The sequence below is a fragment of the Diuraphis noxia genome, unplaced genomic scaffold (assembly GCF_037042655.1).
Source record: "Diuraphis noxia isolate RWA-SAM2 unplaced genomic scaffold, SU_Dnox_SAM2 contig0001, whole genome shotgun sequence".
Lineage (NCBI taxonomy): Eukaryota > Metazoa > Arthropoda > Insecta > Hemiptera > Aphididae > Diuraphis > Diuraphis noxia.
Window position 1 is genome coordinate 6,352,405 of NW_028301711.1, and position 17,568 is coordinate 6,369,972.

At 35.4% G+C, this 17,568-nt stretch overlaps 2 protein-coding genes across 2 annotated transcripts; both read right to left on the reverse strand.

Annotated features, from left to right (window-relative positions):
- Positions 1 to 1,502: 1,502 nt before the first annotated feature.
- Positions 1,503 to 1,910, reverse strand: LOC149059363 (uncharacterized). The gene has a single exon (XM_089223794.1). It carries the CDS (start codon positions 1,908 to 1,910, stop codon positions 1,503 to 1,505), a length of 408 nt encoding a protein of 135 aa, XP_089079920.1.
- Positions 1,911 to 1,970: 60 nt separating this feature from the next.
- Positions 1,971 to 16,163, reverse strand: LOC149059364 (uncharacterized). The gene is made up of 3 exons (XM_089223804.1): positions 16,086 to 16,163; positions 7,604 to 8,534; positions 1,971 to 2,588 (listed from the first exon to the last, which is right to left on the reverse strand). The coding sequence occupies exons 1-3, from the start codon at positions 16,112 to 16,114 to the stop codon at positions 1,971 to 1,973; spliced, it is 1,578 nt and encodes a 525-aa protein (XP_089079930.1). The 5' UTR covers positions 16,115 to 16,163.
- Between the last annotated feature and the right edge of the window lie 1,405 nt (positions 16,164 to 17,568).

Here is a 17,568-nt window from a genome sequence, read left to right on the forward strand (position 1 = left end):
CCGAGGCAGTCTTGTTTACCTCCAGATACAAATATCTGGAACCGGAAATCGTGTTGGGCGGCAACCGGATTCCGCCATCTTCGGAGATTTCCTACCTCGGAATGATTATCAACAGGACCTTACTATTCAAAAACCACGTAAATAAGGCCTCTGAAAAAGCAGCGAAGATTGGCTCCCAGCTGGCCAGACTAATGCCGAACGTGGGTGGGCCCCGTGAGGACAGATGGCACCTCCTATCAGCTGTAGTGCACTCGGTGCTGTTGTACGGCGCTTCTGTCTGGGCACACACCATGGACCTCGTGCCAAACAATGTACGATTTCTCAACAGGGCGCAACGGAGGGTGCTACTCCGTTGCATATGTGCTTATCGTACGGTCTCCGAAGTGGCTGTGAATGTTATTTCATCGACTCCACCTGCCGACTTACTCGCCAGAGAACGTGAGACAGCGTTCCTGCTTAGGCGTACCGTCATAGCCACCACCCCGAGCCACGACCCGAGGACTGCCACCCTCGACGAATGGAAGAAGAGATGGGTCGCTGAAGAAGCAGGTAGCTGGACCAGACGCCTCATTCCTGACGTCCGCCCCTGGTGCAACAGGAAGCACGGTCGTACTAATTACCACCTAACCCAATTTCTATCTGGGCATGGGTGCTTCGGTCATTACCTACACCGGTTCCGCAAGGCTGATGACTCGAAGTGCGTTGATTGTTTGGAACCGCAGGACAATGCGGAGCACACCTTCTTCGTCTGTGAGAGATGGTGGCGACGTAGGATTGAGCTTGAAGCGGAAATAGGCGAATTCACTACAGAATCAGCAGTAAGAAAGATGCTGGAGTCTTCCCGCGGCTGGTTGGTTGTCGATTCCTTCGTCAACGAAGTGCTGTCTTCCAGAGAATCTGAAGAGAGGGAACGACCACACGCTGCATGATGGGGAGAAAAAAAAAATAATAAAAAAACATATTAGTATTAGAGTTTGTTGTGGGCCGAAGGCCAAACTAGATGGTGTAGGGCAATCATTATTGATAATTACCGTTGTCAGGGCCGGAAGCATATAATGTTAATATGCGCACTCCGGACACCTTTGTTGCTCACCACTAACACCTAGGTCTTAAATATGCGAGGACTAGCTGGGTGTGTAGTGGTGTAATAGCTCGAACAGCAGTGGTCGGGATTGCCGGGCAAATACTGTCGAGCTACGTAATGCGTGTTATGAATTGTGTGTATTTGTGTATGAATGTGTGTATGTATCCCACATACTAGATTCTAGAATTGAGTCGATTTGCTTCTGTAACTGGTAGCACTCATCAACTGTGCTGGCACCGGTCATTAAATCATCCATATAGAAGTTGTGGCGTATGACTTTTGACGCTTCTGGGTATTTCTGTTTTGCTTCTTCGGATAGCGATACAAGACAATTTGTTGCCATAAATGAAGCTGAAGTTGTGCCATAAGTTACGGTTGTAAGTCGATACAATTCTAATGCTATATCTGGCTGCGATCTCTAAACTATCCTTTGCCAGTCTTGGTCTTCTTCAGCTACCCTTATTTGTCTGAACATCTTCTCCACGTCTGCAGTTATGACAACCTGGTGTTTACGGAATCGCATCAATATTGTAACTAAATCATCTTGAACAGCTGGACCACACAAAAGCACATCGTTCAAGGATAAGTTTGAAGTACTTTTGGCCGATGCATCGAATACGACCCGTAACTTAGTTGTAAGGCTTGATAACTTCATCACTGGATGATGTGGTAGATAGAATGCAGCATTTGGCTGGTTCTCTTCCTTGCTCACTATTTCCATGTGTCCCATTTTTAAATACTCTTCCATAAATTGAGTGTATTGCAGACGCAGTTCTGGTTCACGCTGCAGCCTCCGTTCAACGCTGAGAAATCTTGCTGTTGCCATTTCTAGAGTTCTTCCACCTTTCCTTACGTCTGACTTCAATGGCAGTCGCAGAACGAATCTTCATGCCTGATCTCGCTTTGCAGTTTCATCAAAATGTTTGAGAGCTTTCTGTTCTTCAATACATTTCTTATTTGGTTTTGATGCAACTCCATACACTTCAGATTCATTATTGCTTGGTATCCTGAGATTGTCCTGGCAGGTTTCACCAATTGAACATGTAGCCAAAAGTGAGATAGTGCCCACCTCTCCTGTAACAAGCCACCCAAACTTTGAGTCTTGCAAGCAAACAGCTTCCTTTTGCGACCGGATCCTTGCCGGCTCAATTAAATCATAAAAGATACCGCCACCAATGAGCAAGTCAACACTTCCTGTTGAATCGAACGACGGGACGGCCAGTTGTGGTACTAGTTCTTCTGGAATCTCCCATCCACCTTTCGGTTTTGAACAACTTGGTAAGGCATCTATCACTATTGGTAGTATGTGACAAACCAAGTCGACTTCAAATTGCTTTACTCGAGATTTCACCTTTACTGATATACTTGAGACAGACTGTGTTCGATTTGTTCCAATGCCACTTATAGGGAGTATCGTTCTATTGCGTGGAAGTTGCAATAAATTAGCGAAGCATTTGGATACAAAGTTCATCTGTGATCCATTGTCCAATATAACACGACATGTTTTGAATTCACCGTACCGATCTTCTGCTAGAGCAGACGCTGTAGAAAGAAACACATGACCATTTCCTCCTTGTGAGGGACTTGCTACACTATGACTTGAATCTTGGCTTGAGGTAGTATCAATGTTGCTTTTAGCTTGATCTGAAACACTGATTTGGCCAGCTGTAAGTGGCTTCTCATAATGAAGAAGTGTGTTGTGCTTCTGCTTGCACCTTTGACACGTATAAGTTGATCTGCAGCTTTCAGCAGAGTGGAACGGACCTAAACAGTTGAAGCATAGCTGTGATACTCTTGCCATGCTCAAGCGTTCCGTTACTGGGAGAGCTTTGAATTGCTCACACGCAAACAACCTATGACTTTCAGAGCAACATGGACACGGACGGACTGGCCTATTATTAGTAGAAATTAACACCTTCCTTGTAAGCTGAGGTGTCTTAGAGAACATCGTCTTACGATTATTAATATTGGTGAGCTTAGTAGAAATTGTGTTTGGACATACAGTCTCCGAGCTTTCCATTGCTACGCATCGACTAGCCAAAAATGCTTCGAGATCCTTATATGCTGGTAACTCAGTATTTCTCAAATGAAGCTGCCAACTATGTCCGGTACCCTTGTCTAACCTACTTGTTATTATTGTGATTAACCATGCATCCCAGTGATCCACAGGTTGCCCTAGTGTCCTCAGAGCCGCAACATGTGTGGAAACGTTCGAGTGCAACCTTTGTAATGCTGTATAGATGCTGTATAATATACAATAATAGTAATAATACAAATATATAATAAAATAACAGCAACACAATAAGTATAAAAAATATAATAAATATAATAAATCAAGCCATTATGGCTATAACAGTATACAATATATTGTGGCCCTTCTGACCCAACAGAACAAGGTTAGGTTAGATATAAATATAAATGAGCGGCCCTTATGGCCAAGCAAATGACAATATAATATGACGGGAGCTATTAGAGCTGTAGCCCGTATATCAAGCATAAATGATACTAAATAATATATATAATAAAATTCACAGCAAAAATTAATAGATAATAAAAATAAAGGTATAATTCACGGTAGTGTAGCGTCCCAGCATACAGGAGGACAAACGACTGGTGTTGAGGTAGATGGATTGGGTGTAATAAGTATAACAACTTAATTTGTGATTAATTTATTAGATATTTATTTGATTAATATGTAAATAAAACACTTTTACTGCACAAAATGATTTGGTTGCAAAATATTCTAAGTCCGAATAATTAAATTGGACTGGTGTCTGGCGTGAAGGTGCTTGTTCTGACTCTGGTGGCTCACGTCTGAATTGGGTCTAATCGGGGCTCTCCTATATAGTCCAGATAGTCCTACTCTCTGCATTTCATCTCCTATCGATAAGACACGTATGTGTCCATGGCCGAGTCGTGCAAAAGCGTACGCGTGTATTATTTTAATATCGCAGCTTCCCACGCCCATGCGACCGGTCGGCCACATCCTGGTTATTCGCGACACGTAATCTCCATAACCCGACGACATTAATGTTATCTCTAGATACGCCTGCCAAGACTACGATTTCATATTTAATATTTCGTATATTTAATTCCAATTATGGTAATATTTTGGAAAGGCTAGAAGTTTGACCTTCGATATAACTATTGAGGTCCTACACAATATAATTGGTTGGCGAAATCATACGCCCCAGGGTCACTTATACATATCTACGTGTATATGCGTGTTTAGATGTCTCAGCGGGACGTCAGTACATAGCACCTCCCCCCTAAAAAAAAGGTTTCTGTCCTCAAGACAGAAATCTTTAAATAGTATATGTAACAGTTACTTTACATTTTTACATTTACAAGCTTTAGCTTGTGTACAAATTCAAATGTTATATGTTTTACAAGTTCTTACAATTTCATAGTTTTACATGCAATGATTATAATGTATAAATATATCTATATGCTTATCGCATTTACAATAATTAGATTACAATAATAATAATGTTTTATATAATATGATATATTTTTGGTTAATAGTTATATTAATAATATATTTTTTGTTTTTTTTTTTGTTCGTACTTATATAATAATAAAGATTGTGTTAGTAGTACATGTATATTCCATTAATTGTTTATTTATTTGATTAACATAATTGTCCTATAATACTAATAATAATATTTTCCCATAACCATAGTTTACATTATTTTTTTTTCATTTTTTTTTTTTTTATAACAATATTAATAAAGTTCCTTTAACTAACTTATCCCTTTAATTTAATTCCCTTAACCATACATTCTATACGTTTTAAGTGTATATATATATATTCTAGTCTATAGGTACTATCCGGTTTTTCCGGTGTTCTTTATCTATTCCAACCTATGGACATATCCGTTACGACTCTTTTGCATAGGTCTCAAGTCGTAGCGGTCCATCCATAGTTTTCTATTCTCTACCTATAGTTATCTAAAATGTTTAATTAAATTATCATATCCCCATTTTTCTTATTACGTGGTCAAATATACATTTTGTAAATTGTACATCAGTCCGAGGATCATGGGCATGTGTTATATTATGCGTCTTTTTACAAACTACATCATGCGTTTCTTGGAGGTTCAGTAATCTCCCTATTTTGTCGAACTTTCCGATATCGGTTTCGAATATTATCTCTTTATTTGCTAGTTTTTCTAACCTTATATTGAAATTTTGGTCGAACCTCGTGTCGTAACAAGTAATGTTAAGAACCGGAACCTGGTATATTTTTAATTTATATAATACCCTTACATCCGAATGTCCGTTCCATAGTACGATTATATTAATTTTATCCCCATGTGCTAAATATTCCTCTATATATTCCGTATTTAAATTATTTAATTCTGTGTTTAAACTTAACTCTAACTGTCCTAAACAAGTATCTCTCAACACTTCCTTACATCTAAAAATACGTTTAATTTCTCTTCTTACTACCACAACCTCTCGGACCTCGGTCCAATATAGGTCTGACCTCCGTGTTGGTTGGTAGTATTAACGGTCTTCCTTCCAATTTCCTTATTTTGTATCTGTCCAAACTATTGGATGTGGCCCCGGATATCAGAACCATATGACAAACTTGTGTGTTTCTTTTCTGTTGATTAAGTTAATAGGTCATTATTTTTAATATGTATAGTTTTAAATCTATTCTTACCGCCTATTTTATACTATACTTTATTGTAGCATCCCAGCATACAGGAGGACAAACGACTGGTGTTGAGGTAGATGGATTGGGTGTAATAAGTATAACAACTTAATTTGTGATTAATTTATTAGATATTTATTTGATCACTATGTAAATAAAACACTTTTACTGCACAAAATGATTTGGTTGCAAAATATTCTAAGTCCGAATAATTAAATTGGACTGGTGTCTGGCGTGAAGGTGCTTGTTCTGACTCTGGTGGCTCACGTCTGAATTGGGTCTAATCGGGGCTCTCCTATATAGTCCAGATAGTCCTACTCTCTGCATTTCCTCTCCTATCGATAAGATACGTATGTGTCCATGGCCGAGTCGTGCAAAAGCGTACGCGTGTATTATTTTAATATCGCAGCTTCCCACGCCCATGCGACCGGTCGGCCACATCCTGGTTATTCGCGACACGTAATCTCCATAACCCGACGACATTAATCATATCTCTAGATACGCCTGCCAAGACTACGATTTCATATTTAATATTTCGTATATTTAATTCCAATTATGGTAATATTTTGGAAAGGCTAGAAGTTTGGCCTTCGATATAACTATTTAGGTCCTACACAATATAATTGGTTGGCGAAATCATACGCCCCAGGGTCACTTATACATATCTACGTGTATATGCGTGTTTAGATGTCTCAGCGGGACGTCAGTACATAGCATTATTATATTATACTTATATCTTATTTACGAATTATACTTAATTATTATCTTTATATTTTTTTTTTTTTATAATTTTATTACTTTCTAATATTGATTATTTTACATTTCCCTTACAGTAATTTAATCTTTTATTCTTGGTGGAGATAAGGACAATCTGTCCGGTGTATCCCCCAGTAGTGGACTTTTAGGTCTTTCTTCCGCAATTATCGGTGTATCAACATAAAATGTACTTCGACTTGTTGGTATAGGGTGTGGAGTTATATTATATCGTGGTTTAATCGGTTCCCAAGTGTTTAATCTACACTTATACGTTATATATATAAATAACAATAGTATTGTCGCAAAGGTCATCAATCCTATTATTATATATATCAAGTAATTATTATTTTCATTATCGGTCACATGTCCCGATTGCCTAAATATTTCGTCATCGATCATACTTTGTACGTCGTCTAAAGAATGTGTTAAATCGTTTACGTTATCTAATTTATGTGAATCATGTCTGGTCTTTATATTAGGTAGATTCAAGTTTTTAATTTGCCTAGGAAGCGTTGCTACCAACTTCCCTTCCCCTACTCGTGGTATAAAGTTAACGTAGTATTTAGATTTAATATCTCTCGTTGGATTCAATATGATATCTTCGGCATATGCCCTACAGTCTTGATTTAGATTGATTAACCCCTGATGTTTTAGCTTTACTATATATGGTTCTCTATTTCCTTGGCATGTTATTGTTAAGGTTTCCCCACTAGTTGTATAGATCCATGCATTTGCATATTTTAATTTATGAAATATATTTTTAGATAATATGATATTACCTGCCTCGCATGAGCTTGGTAGAGTGTCCGGATTTTTAAATAACGTTATTTCACATGGTTGGTTTTCCGACTCATGTTGGATAGGTTGAAATTCTGGACAAATTGTAAAAACTTCGGTTTCCTTACATTGAAGTAATTGCGTTTCCGTAAACGTGGTGTATTGCCTACGATTTCTAGTAATACCGATGTATTGGAATTCTGGTTTTAGAATGATACTGTGTTTATAATCTATATTTCCGTTTAATTGTGTTTCTATCGGGTGTGGTATAGGTAAAATCCTGTATAATGTTAATTCTATTTCCGTGATCCTTGTATTCTAATTAGAAAAACTATTTGATTACCGCTATAAAAAACTGCCATTTTAGTAATTTTGCTTAGTTCATATATCTCGCTCGGTTTTGTACCCATTGGTAAATTAAAATTGAGTGGTAAAACTAACTTAATTTCAGTTAGATGTTTTGCAAGTTCCCGTGGCGTTATAAGCGACGGATGAAGTACCCCCGTTCTAGCTGCGTTTATAATCGCACTGATCGTGGTGGTTTCGTATGCGTATTGTGTTAGTAATGCCGTGAAAATACTATGTATTCTATTCGTGAGAATCAGAGTTTCTAGCGTGTGTGTATTGTTTGCTAATTCGCTAATCTTTTTATATAACATCCCTTGTTTTTCTTCCAACTCCCCGTATAATTTATTTATTTCGACGGCAGCCGTACTTACACCTATTATGGCTGATTTCACTACTGTCGTTTGATTTTTAAGTATATGGATCATATTCTCATTACTATGTTCTATCTGACCTATGTGTTCGGTTGTTTCCTTCGTACAGTCGTCATCGCATACTCCGAATAACGTTTTCATAGCCGATCCTATAAAGTTTACTAAACCTCGCTTAGCCCTATGACCTCTCGTAGTCGACTCCCCCTTGCTATCGGACACATATCTGCCTATAGATTCATACATTTGCTCTCGTTGTATAGAGATTTCTTGGAACATCGTTTTCAATATATTATCAAACCGTGAACAGATTTCATATTCCATCAGCTTATCCTTGCAATGGCTGGTCATTGACATAATTTCATTATATAGTTTATCATGCCTAGCATCGTAATTTTCTAATGGTACATATGTTACGAACTCCCACATAGCCCCTTCGATTCTAACTACCCCTCGATTTTCGCAAAACATTGTTGTTTGATTTTTAAATTCTTCGATGGTATACGGAAGTTGTCCTTGACTCATTGTCACTAGTGTTAACCTACGTAATAATATACTTATTAGTACATGTTAGTATACATATACCTTATATTTAGTAACTTAATTAATTCCTATATTCCCGCCATTATTATTTATTTACTTTATTACTTTTTTTTCTACTTAATCAATTACTTCCTACAGCGTACCTATTGTACATCTCTATCAATATTTACTAATTCTACTTCCTTTATTAATTTATTTATCTACGTGATTAATTTATAGTTTATTTCTTATATTATACTATCTTTCGTGTTACTTTCATATTTTATTCAGCATTCTGTTTGTCTCATTTCCTGACCTTCACTTAGCGTTTGTACCATATATCTGTACCTACTTTTATGTACACATCTATAATTACATTTAATAAAAAGTGCTAATAATATAGTCGTCATTAACAATGATCCTGTTAAAACGTAGACCATGTAGTTTAAAAGATTTATATTCCCATTAGTTTTTGCCTTTTTATCGCTCTTTTCTTTCTCTGTATACCCAGTTTCGAATATACTATTCGTGTTATTGATACCGTTGTCGTCCGTATTCAATTTATTAATTATTTCATCATCAGATGCGTCGTAAAATTTAGTATGCTTGTGACTGTTCTGTCCAGCGTCCGTGGTTCTTTGTGGTACCTTGATCATAAAACTTGGCGTATATTGCGTGGTCCCCCTCTTTACTCTAGTTGTGGGTGGATTTTCGGTCGTAAGTTTAGTGGCATTATCCGTTCGTGTCGTCATAGTAGTGGTCGTCGCGTTGTCTTGCTTAACCAAACTCGTTCCATTAACTGGTCTCGTTGCTTCAGCTATTGATAATGTCGAATTGATGATTGATTCTGTCCTTGCTGTTTCATTCATATTATTCGTAGCGGTGGTAGAGTTCAGACTATCAGGTAGGGATCTCTTCTTCACTTCAGTTCCCCCTTGTGTCACTTCTGTTGCTTCTGTAGTCTGTATTTCCATTACCGGTTCCAAATCCAATATGTGGTGCATTAAGTAAAGGTTATTAGCAATAACGGTCGTATCCTCTTTACCATCTAAACTCATTATAACCAATACACACTTCCTTTCTAGCACCATCATTCTTGGGTGATCTCTTACTCCTACTTCCATGTCATCGCCACTTGACGTAGTACACTTAATTCGCAACTTGTTTAAGTTACACCTCCGTCCATACATATAAGGTATTAATATATCATTATGTTGAGTTTCCGTCACATTTTTGATAACTACGTTACCCGCCGTGTATTTATAATATATTTTAGTTTGCACACTTGACTCGTCCGGAATGTCTGAGTCCCCGTGGGCTGCCATTACGATCATTAATCTATAATAGTACATTTTCTTATTACTATTTTGGGTTTATACCTATTTATTTATGAAAATATCTTCTTCTTATGATTATTCCATTTCTTCACTTATTTACTACTTATATCTATATCTAATTTCGCTAATTACGTACTACTCTATTATTACTTACGTCTATTACTTTTTCTTTACACAATATTTAATTATCTATTTTTTTTTTATTTACTTTATACCATGGTCTCATAGTATTTCTTTACATCGTTCTTATGCACGGTGACCCGCTGTCTACCTCACGCTATTACCACGTTTTCACTATCTAGGACTTCTAGAATTTCATATGGTCCTTTCCATAACGCGCTCAATTTATTCTTTTGGGTTTTATCTTTAAGTAATATTAGATCTTTTATCCTTAAGTCCTCACTGTGAACCTTTTTATCATAATGATTTTTAGATTTTATTTTCTTTTGTATTAACCTTTCTCTCGCGATTTTATGCGACTCTTGCATTTTCTGTTTTAGATCGAATACATAATCGTCATAATTATACCTAGGTTCTGGATTACATTTTAATTTTACTGGTATATCTAAATCTCTTCCATATAACAACGCATACGGTTGGTAATTAGTTGCGGTGTGTTCTGTCGAGTTATATACGAATAGTGCGTAAGGCAGTAACTGATCCCAATTATTTAAATCTTTATCTACGTAATGTCTTAGATATTCGGCTAAAGTTCTATGTGACCTTTCTAAACTACCGTTGGTTTGTGGATGATAAGGACTTGTATTTATTTTGTTAATCTTTAGTAATTTACATACTTCGGAAAAGATTTTGCTAAGAAAATCAGTGCCCTGATCTGTTAAAATCGTTTGAGGTATTCCATGCACGCATACGAACTTAGTAACAAATTCTTTCGCTACCGTATTCGCCGTGTGGTCATGTAACGGGACTCCCAACGAATATTTTGTCAAATCGTCCTGAAAAGTAAGTATGTACTTGAAACCTGACTCAGTTTCTATTAATGGTCCTACAATGTCCATAAATAATTTTTCGAATGGTTTAGAACTTGTCGTAGTGATTACCATGGGACTTCTATGATGTTTGTTAGTAGTTTTATTCGCCTGACATGAAGCACAACCTTTTATGTAATCTTTTACTTCCTGCTTTAAATTTGGCCAGTTAAATTGCCGTTTAATTTTTTTATATGTTCTATGTATTCCTGCGTGACATCCTAGTAAAGAATCATGAAATTGTTTAAAAATAACTAATTTTTCCTCCTTACTGTATTCTAATTTAGTACAGATTATTATCTCGATGTTTGTGTTACGAAATACATATCGTATCATACATCGAACTTTTGCCCAATCTAAACCGTCTTTCCGCCCTAACTGGTTCATAGCTAACTTAGTTAATGAATGTTTTTCGCAGAAATATTTTAAATTCAATAATGCGAGATGCATATTTTCATACGTCGCTAATTGCTTTTGTTTACTTTTTGTTATCAAAAATATTATATATCTATCGTCCGTTTTAAATTTTACAACGCCCCCGATATCCTTATTCGATTTTAGCGTTTTATCCTTTCCGAATCTTTGTTTTAGTTCGTAATTTATTCCTGACCTAAAATTATAATACTTTTCTATTTCGGACACTATATTGTATTCATTTGGTGACTCTATTAGTTCACCGTGTACCTCTTTTACGTTTCTATCGGTTATTATCATAGTTTCCGATTTTTCAAGAAAGTTTGCGTAACTTTCATCTTTTATTTCTTTAATATTATACATCCGACTTAACGCGTCTACATTCGCGTTTTGTACACCTGGTTTATACCTAATTTCATATGTATATTGTTCCAATTCGATTCTCCACCTTGCTAATTTAGATAAAGCATCTTTTAAGTTAAACAACCAAGATAATGGTCGATGATCTGTAAGAATCGTGAACTTTCTACCGTAGAGATATGGTCTGAAATGTTTGACCTCAAATATAATTGCCAAACATTCTAATTCCGTTGTTGAATAATTCGCTTCCGATTGACTCAATGTCCTAGACGCGTATGATATAGGTAGATCGCTCCCTATCTTTCCTTGTGATAATATTGCTCCTAGCGCTTTCCCACTCGCGTCGGTCGTAAGTATAAATTCTTTCGTAAAATCTGGATATTGCAAAATTGGTTCTGAACAAAGTAATGTTTTTAATTTATCAAACACTTGTTGACAATCATCGTCCCAATCGAACTTTACATCTTTCTTTAACAACCTAGTCATCGGTCTAGCTATCGAGCTATAATTTTCTATAAACTTCCGGTAATATCCACTAAGCCCTAGAAAACTTTTTATTTGTTTTACATTCTTTGGTATTGGAAAATCTAGAACTGCAGTAACTTTCTTAGGGTCTGGTTTAATTCCATGTTCCGAAATTATATGTCCTAGGAACAGGCATTCTCGTTTGAGAACCTCACATTTATCTGGTTCTATTTTTAGATTATGTATACGTAATCTTTCGAATACACTAATTAATTTATTGTTATGGTCACTTAAGTTTTTCGCGTATATTATTATGTCATCTAGATAAACTAAACACTTTACTCCAATCAGTCCCGATAGAACGTTTGCCATCATATGTGCGAATGTACTGGGTGCTGACGCCAATCCCATCACTAATCGCTTAAAATGGTAATGACCTTGACCTGTTGAAAAGGCCGTAAGCTCTCTAGAATCTTTTGCTAAAGGTACCTGATGGTATCCCGCTCGAAGGTCGAGTAGAGTGAAAAGCTGACATTGACCTAGTTGGTCTAGAATCTCTGTGATATTCGGTAAAGGGTGGAATTCGTTTAAGGTAACATTATTTAATGCCCTGAAATCTATAACTACTCGAAACTTTTCCTTCCCTGACGCGTCTGCCTTCTTTTTCACTAATAAAAGTGGTGCGTTAAACAGACTCATACTCCGTTCTATGATATCGTTTTCTTCCATTTTCGCAAGTTCTGCCTCAATTATAGGTAACTGCGCATGCGGTAGCCTATATGGTTTTCGATGAACTGGGGCTTGGTCAACAGGTAATTTGATTACGTGTTCCGCCGCCGTTGTCATAGTTAAATAATCGTTCTCTAAATAAAATATGTCGGCATATTGCTCACAAATTTTTATTATCGTTTCGCGTTCTTCTGTATTTAAATGGTCGCTCCTAATAAGACTTTTTATTTTATCTACGCGTGCATTATCATGAACTATATTTTTTATTTCGTGATTATCTGTATCCACGTCGTATTCATATGATATTTTATTAATCTGAGCTACTTTCACTTCCTGTGTTACTTCTGATATATTTAATACACTAACTGTAATCTTGCCATTTTTAACCGTATTATATATATTTGCACAATACACATCCTCTGTTAAATGTTGTTTATTTATTAAAATATTTTTATTTTCTATATCGGGATCTGCAATCGGTATGCAAACCACCGTTTCCGTTCGCGGTTTTAATGTGAAACATATTTTATTTTCGTTAAAGTCATTTTTATCTTTTATTGTTAATGTACTATTTGCGATATCGATTATAGCGTTATTTTCCATCAGAAATTTCTGTCCTAGTATTCCGTCTTTATCGACCGGAAACTGTTTATCTACTACAAAAAAGTCAGTTTTAAATTCGTTTTTATCTATTATTAATGTAATTATTGTACGTCCAATTGTAGGAACTATTTTTTCGTTTATGCCTTTTAGATAAATTTTTTCATTTTCATTTATTATCGTGTTACCACTTAATTTATTTATTTTTATTAAATTTAAATCGCTACCCGTGTCTAATAGTAATTGAACATTTTCTGTATTAAAACTAGGTGATTGTAACATTATATGATGTTGAATTATAGCTGTTGAAATGCGTAAGCATCGCTCTGTGAGGGTTCTGAATCGATTATTTGATGTACCAATCTCACCCCACTCGAGGTTGGCATCTGAGCGTTTCCCGACAAATTTGCGTTATTCCTATCGTTTCGCTGTTTTGTGTAACAACTCGAAATTTCGTGTCCTCTTTTATTGCAATATGTGCAACTCAGTGGTTCCACGTTATTATTACTATTGTTGTTTCTACGCGGATTGAAATTTGGAATTTGTTGTCTATTCATATTAATGTTTTGTCTCAGATTTTGACCTGCCTGCCTACAATCTCGTGCGAAATGATTTGTGCCGCCACAGATATAACATCCTGCGTTATTTGGCGATATCCTGTTTTGATTATTATTACGCTGATTAAAATTGCTCTAGTTTTGTCTTCCGTTATTATATCCGTTCCGATTAAAATTTTTATCAAATGCATTATTATATACGTTATTATTAGTTCGCCTAGGTATTAGAATCGTTAATCCCGTTGTTATAATTATTGTATCTATTATTTCCGAGATTAAAATTTTGTTTGTTACTATTATTATCATTTCCTTGTTTCCTAAACTTATTTTCAAGTACATTTCCCCCGTTTAAATCTTGCCTTTCCAAGTTTTTCCGTAATTTTTCTACATCTAAATTAGCGTTATATTCGGTTTCTTCGTCTTTCGCTACCTGCATAGCATCCTCTAAAGTTTTTGGATCCCTAGCTTTTAGTGCAAGATTTAAATGTTTTGGTAACCCATTAACAAAAATTATTACTGCCTGATTTTTAAGTTGACTTTTATAGATTTTGGCTTCGGCTTCATTTAATTTCTCTGTTGCAATTGTACATAATTTATAATAGATTTCCTCGATTCGAAGTGTAACCCTAAAGTCAGTGTCCTCTCAGATGACTTATGTTCAAAAGCTCCCTTTAAAATTGACTTTATACTATTCCATGTACTAGTCTCGCGGTATTTACATGCTTCTAAAGCATTTCCGGCTAACTTCGAATTTATTACTTTAACTAATAAGTCTAATTTATCCTTATCTACTGCTTTTACAACAATATCACACGTATTAATAAATTTCGCGACATTGTTAGCGCCCGTACATATCGGTATAAGGGACGTAGCTTTATCGAATTCCATTTCTAGTGTAGCGTTACTAACTTTTCTGATTCGGTTTTCTGCGACTAATTCCGTGTGTACTACCCCTAGTACCGCTTGCCTCTCCTACCTGTACGCCTATGTCCGCAGTACTATCGTTATTTATTTCCGTTAAATTCCCTGTCGGATTCTCTGACGTATCTCCCAAATTTTTATTCATCAATGTATATTTTATTCATTTAGTAAAATTAAATAATAAAATTATTTATTTATTTTATGTGCCTAAAATTTAAATACCTAAATTGTATTCTAATTTCGCTAACTATTCTATCACTATTTATAATAACCACTATTTATTATTAATTCTATAACTGTTCAAAATATTTATTTTGAAATTCTTAATTTAATTACCTACTAATAGTAACTATAATATTTATTACCCAATACTCCAATATTCACTACGATTTATTTCTCACTAATTTATTTAATATAATGCTTATTCTAGGGCCCCTAAGCTACTCTATTATATATCTTTTCTCAATTACACTTTATTCAATTTTACTCTTTAGTATTTCTCTTTTAATTCAACTTATATATGTATGTGCGCACATTTATTTCAAATATTTATTCACTTATTTATTTCTTCTTTTTAAAACTCAATTATCCATTTATATCAATATTTCTCAAAATCACAAAAATTATGGTTTAACTACCATTTAATAAACTCTCAATTATTTTTTTAACTCAATATCTCTTTATTTCAATTCACTCTATTATATGACATTGCATTATATGACATTACGCGCGTAATTCCAATTATATATATACTCTTTATTATTTCCTCAATTATATTATATTCACTTTTATATCTCAAAATTATTCTCATTTATTTTCACTTATATTCATTTTATATTAATTTATACCACAAAATTATTCTCATATAACATTTATTTAAATTCACTTTATACTCATTTATTCTCTTTATAACACTTTTATCGGTACATATACCCTTTATATACTCAAAATTATCCTACACTTTTATACATTACCTACCATATTATTTCTTTAAGTAGATAACATATATATATTTCTCAAAATTTTCCTACACTTTTATACATTACCTACCATATTATTTCTTTAAGTAGATAATATATATATATACACCTTCACAATAAATTTTATACGATGGTCCTAACAGATCCAAAGGAGACGTGACAGAGCCTTATAATTAAAATTCCTACATAAGTACCCCAAAACTTAAATTACAACTCACAATACTGTCACTGCTTGAGTTGCTTCCATTGTTGCTCTTGTTGTTGTCCTGACTGCTCTAGCTGCTTGCTACGTAGATTCTCTTTTTCCCAGAGTTGCTGGAAGGTGACCAGTCCTCCAAACGTGACTCTTGGGTGAGTTGCCTCCGTGAAGTTGAAAATAAAAAATTTTCAGCTTCCCGTTGATGGAAAATCCTACCGACTGCGCCAAATTTGTAGCGTCCCAGCATACAGGAGGACAAACGACTGGTGTTGAGGTAGATGGATTGGGTGTAATAAGTATAACAACTTAATTTGTGATTAATTTATTAGATATTTATTTGATCACTATGTAAATAAAACACTTTTACTGCACAAAATGATTTGGTTGCAAAATATTCAAAGTCCGAATAATTAAATTGGACTGGTGTCTGGCGTGAAGGTGCTTGTTCTGACTCTGGTGGCTCACGTCTGAATTGGGTCTAATCGGGGCTCTCCTATATAGTCCAGATAGTCCTACTCTCTGCATTTCCTCTCCTATCGATAAGACACGTATGTGTCCATGGCCGAGTCGTGCAAAAGCGTACGCGTGTATTATTTTAATATCGCAGCTTCCCACGCCCATGCGACCGGTCGGCCACATCCTGGTTATTCGCGACACGTAATCTCCATAACCCGACGACATTAATCATATCTCTAGATACGCCTGCCAAGACTACGATTTCATATTTAATATTTCGTATATTTAATTCCAATTATGGTAATATTTTGGAAAGGCTAGAAGTTTGGCCTTCGATATAACTATTTAGGTCCTACACAATATAATTGGTTGGCGAAATCATACGCCCCAGGGTCACTTATACATATCTACGTGTATATGCGTGTTTAGATGTCTCAGCGGGACGTCAGTACATAGCATTATTATATTATACTTATATCTTATTTACGAATTATACTTAATTATTATCTTTATATTTTTTTTTTTTTATAATTTTATTACTTTCTAATATTGATTATTTTACATTTCCCTTACAGTAATTTAATCTTTTATTCTTGGTGGAGATAAGGACAATCTGTCCGGTGTATCCCCCAGTAGTGGACTTTTAGGTCTTTCTTCCGCAATTATCGGTGTATCAACATAAAATGTACTTCGACTTGTTGGTATAGGGTGTGGAGTTATATTATATCGTGGTTTAATCGGTTCCCAAGTGTTTAATCTACACTTATACGTTATATATATAAATAACAATAGTATTGTCGCAAAGGTCATCAATCCTATTATTATATATATCAAGTAATTATTATTTTCATTATCGGTCACATGTCCCGATTGCCTAAATATTTCGTCATCGATCATACTTTGTACGTCGTCTAAAGAATGTGTTAAATCGTTTACGTTATCTAATTTATGTGAATCATGTCTGGTCTTTATATTAGGTAGATTCAAGTTTTTAATTTGCCTAGGAAGCGTTGCTACCAACTTCCCTTCCCCTACTCGTGGTATAA

Bases quoted from the DNA above. Each gene is read 5' to 3' on its own strand.
- LOC149059363 (XM_089223794.1), bottom strand. From the start codon at position 1,910: ATGGCAACAGCAAGATTTCTCAGCGTTGAACGGAGGCTGCAGCGTGAA.
- LOC149059364 (XM_089223804.1), bottom strand. From the start codon at position 16,114: ATGGAAGCAACTCAAGCAGTGACAGTATT. The intron at 8,535-16,085 runs GTGAGTTGTAAT...ATTATTACGTAG, and splicing joins ACTCAAGCAGTGACAGTATT to GTTAACACTAGTGACAATGA. The intron at 2,589-7,603 runs CTAATTAGAATA...GGTGAATTCAAA, and splicing joins GCGGTAATCAAATAGTTTTT to ACATGTCGTGTTATATTGGA.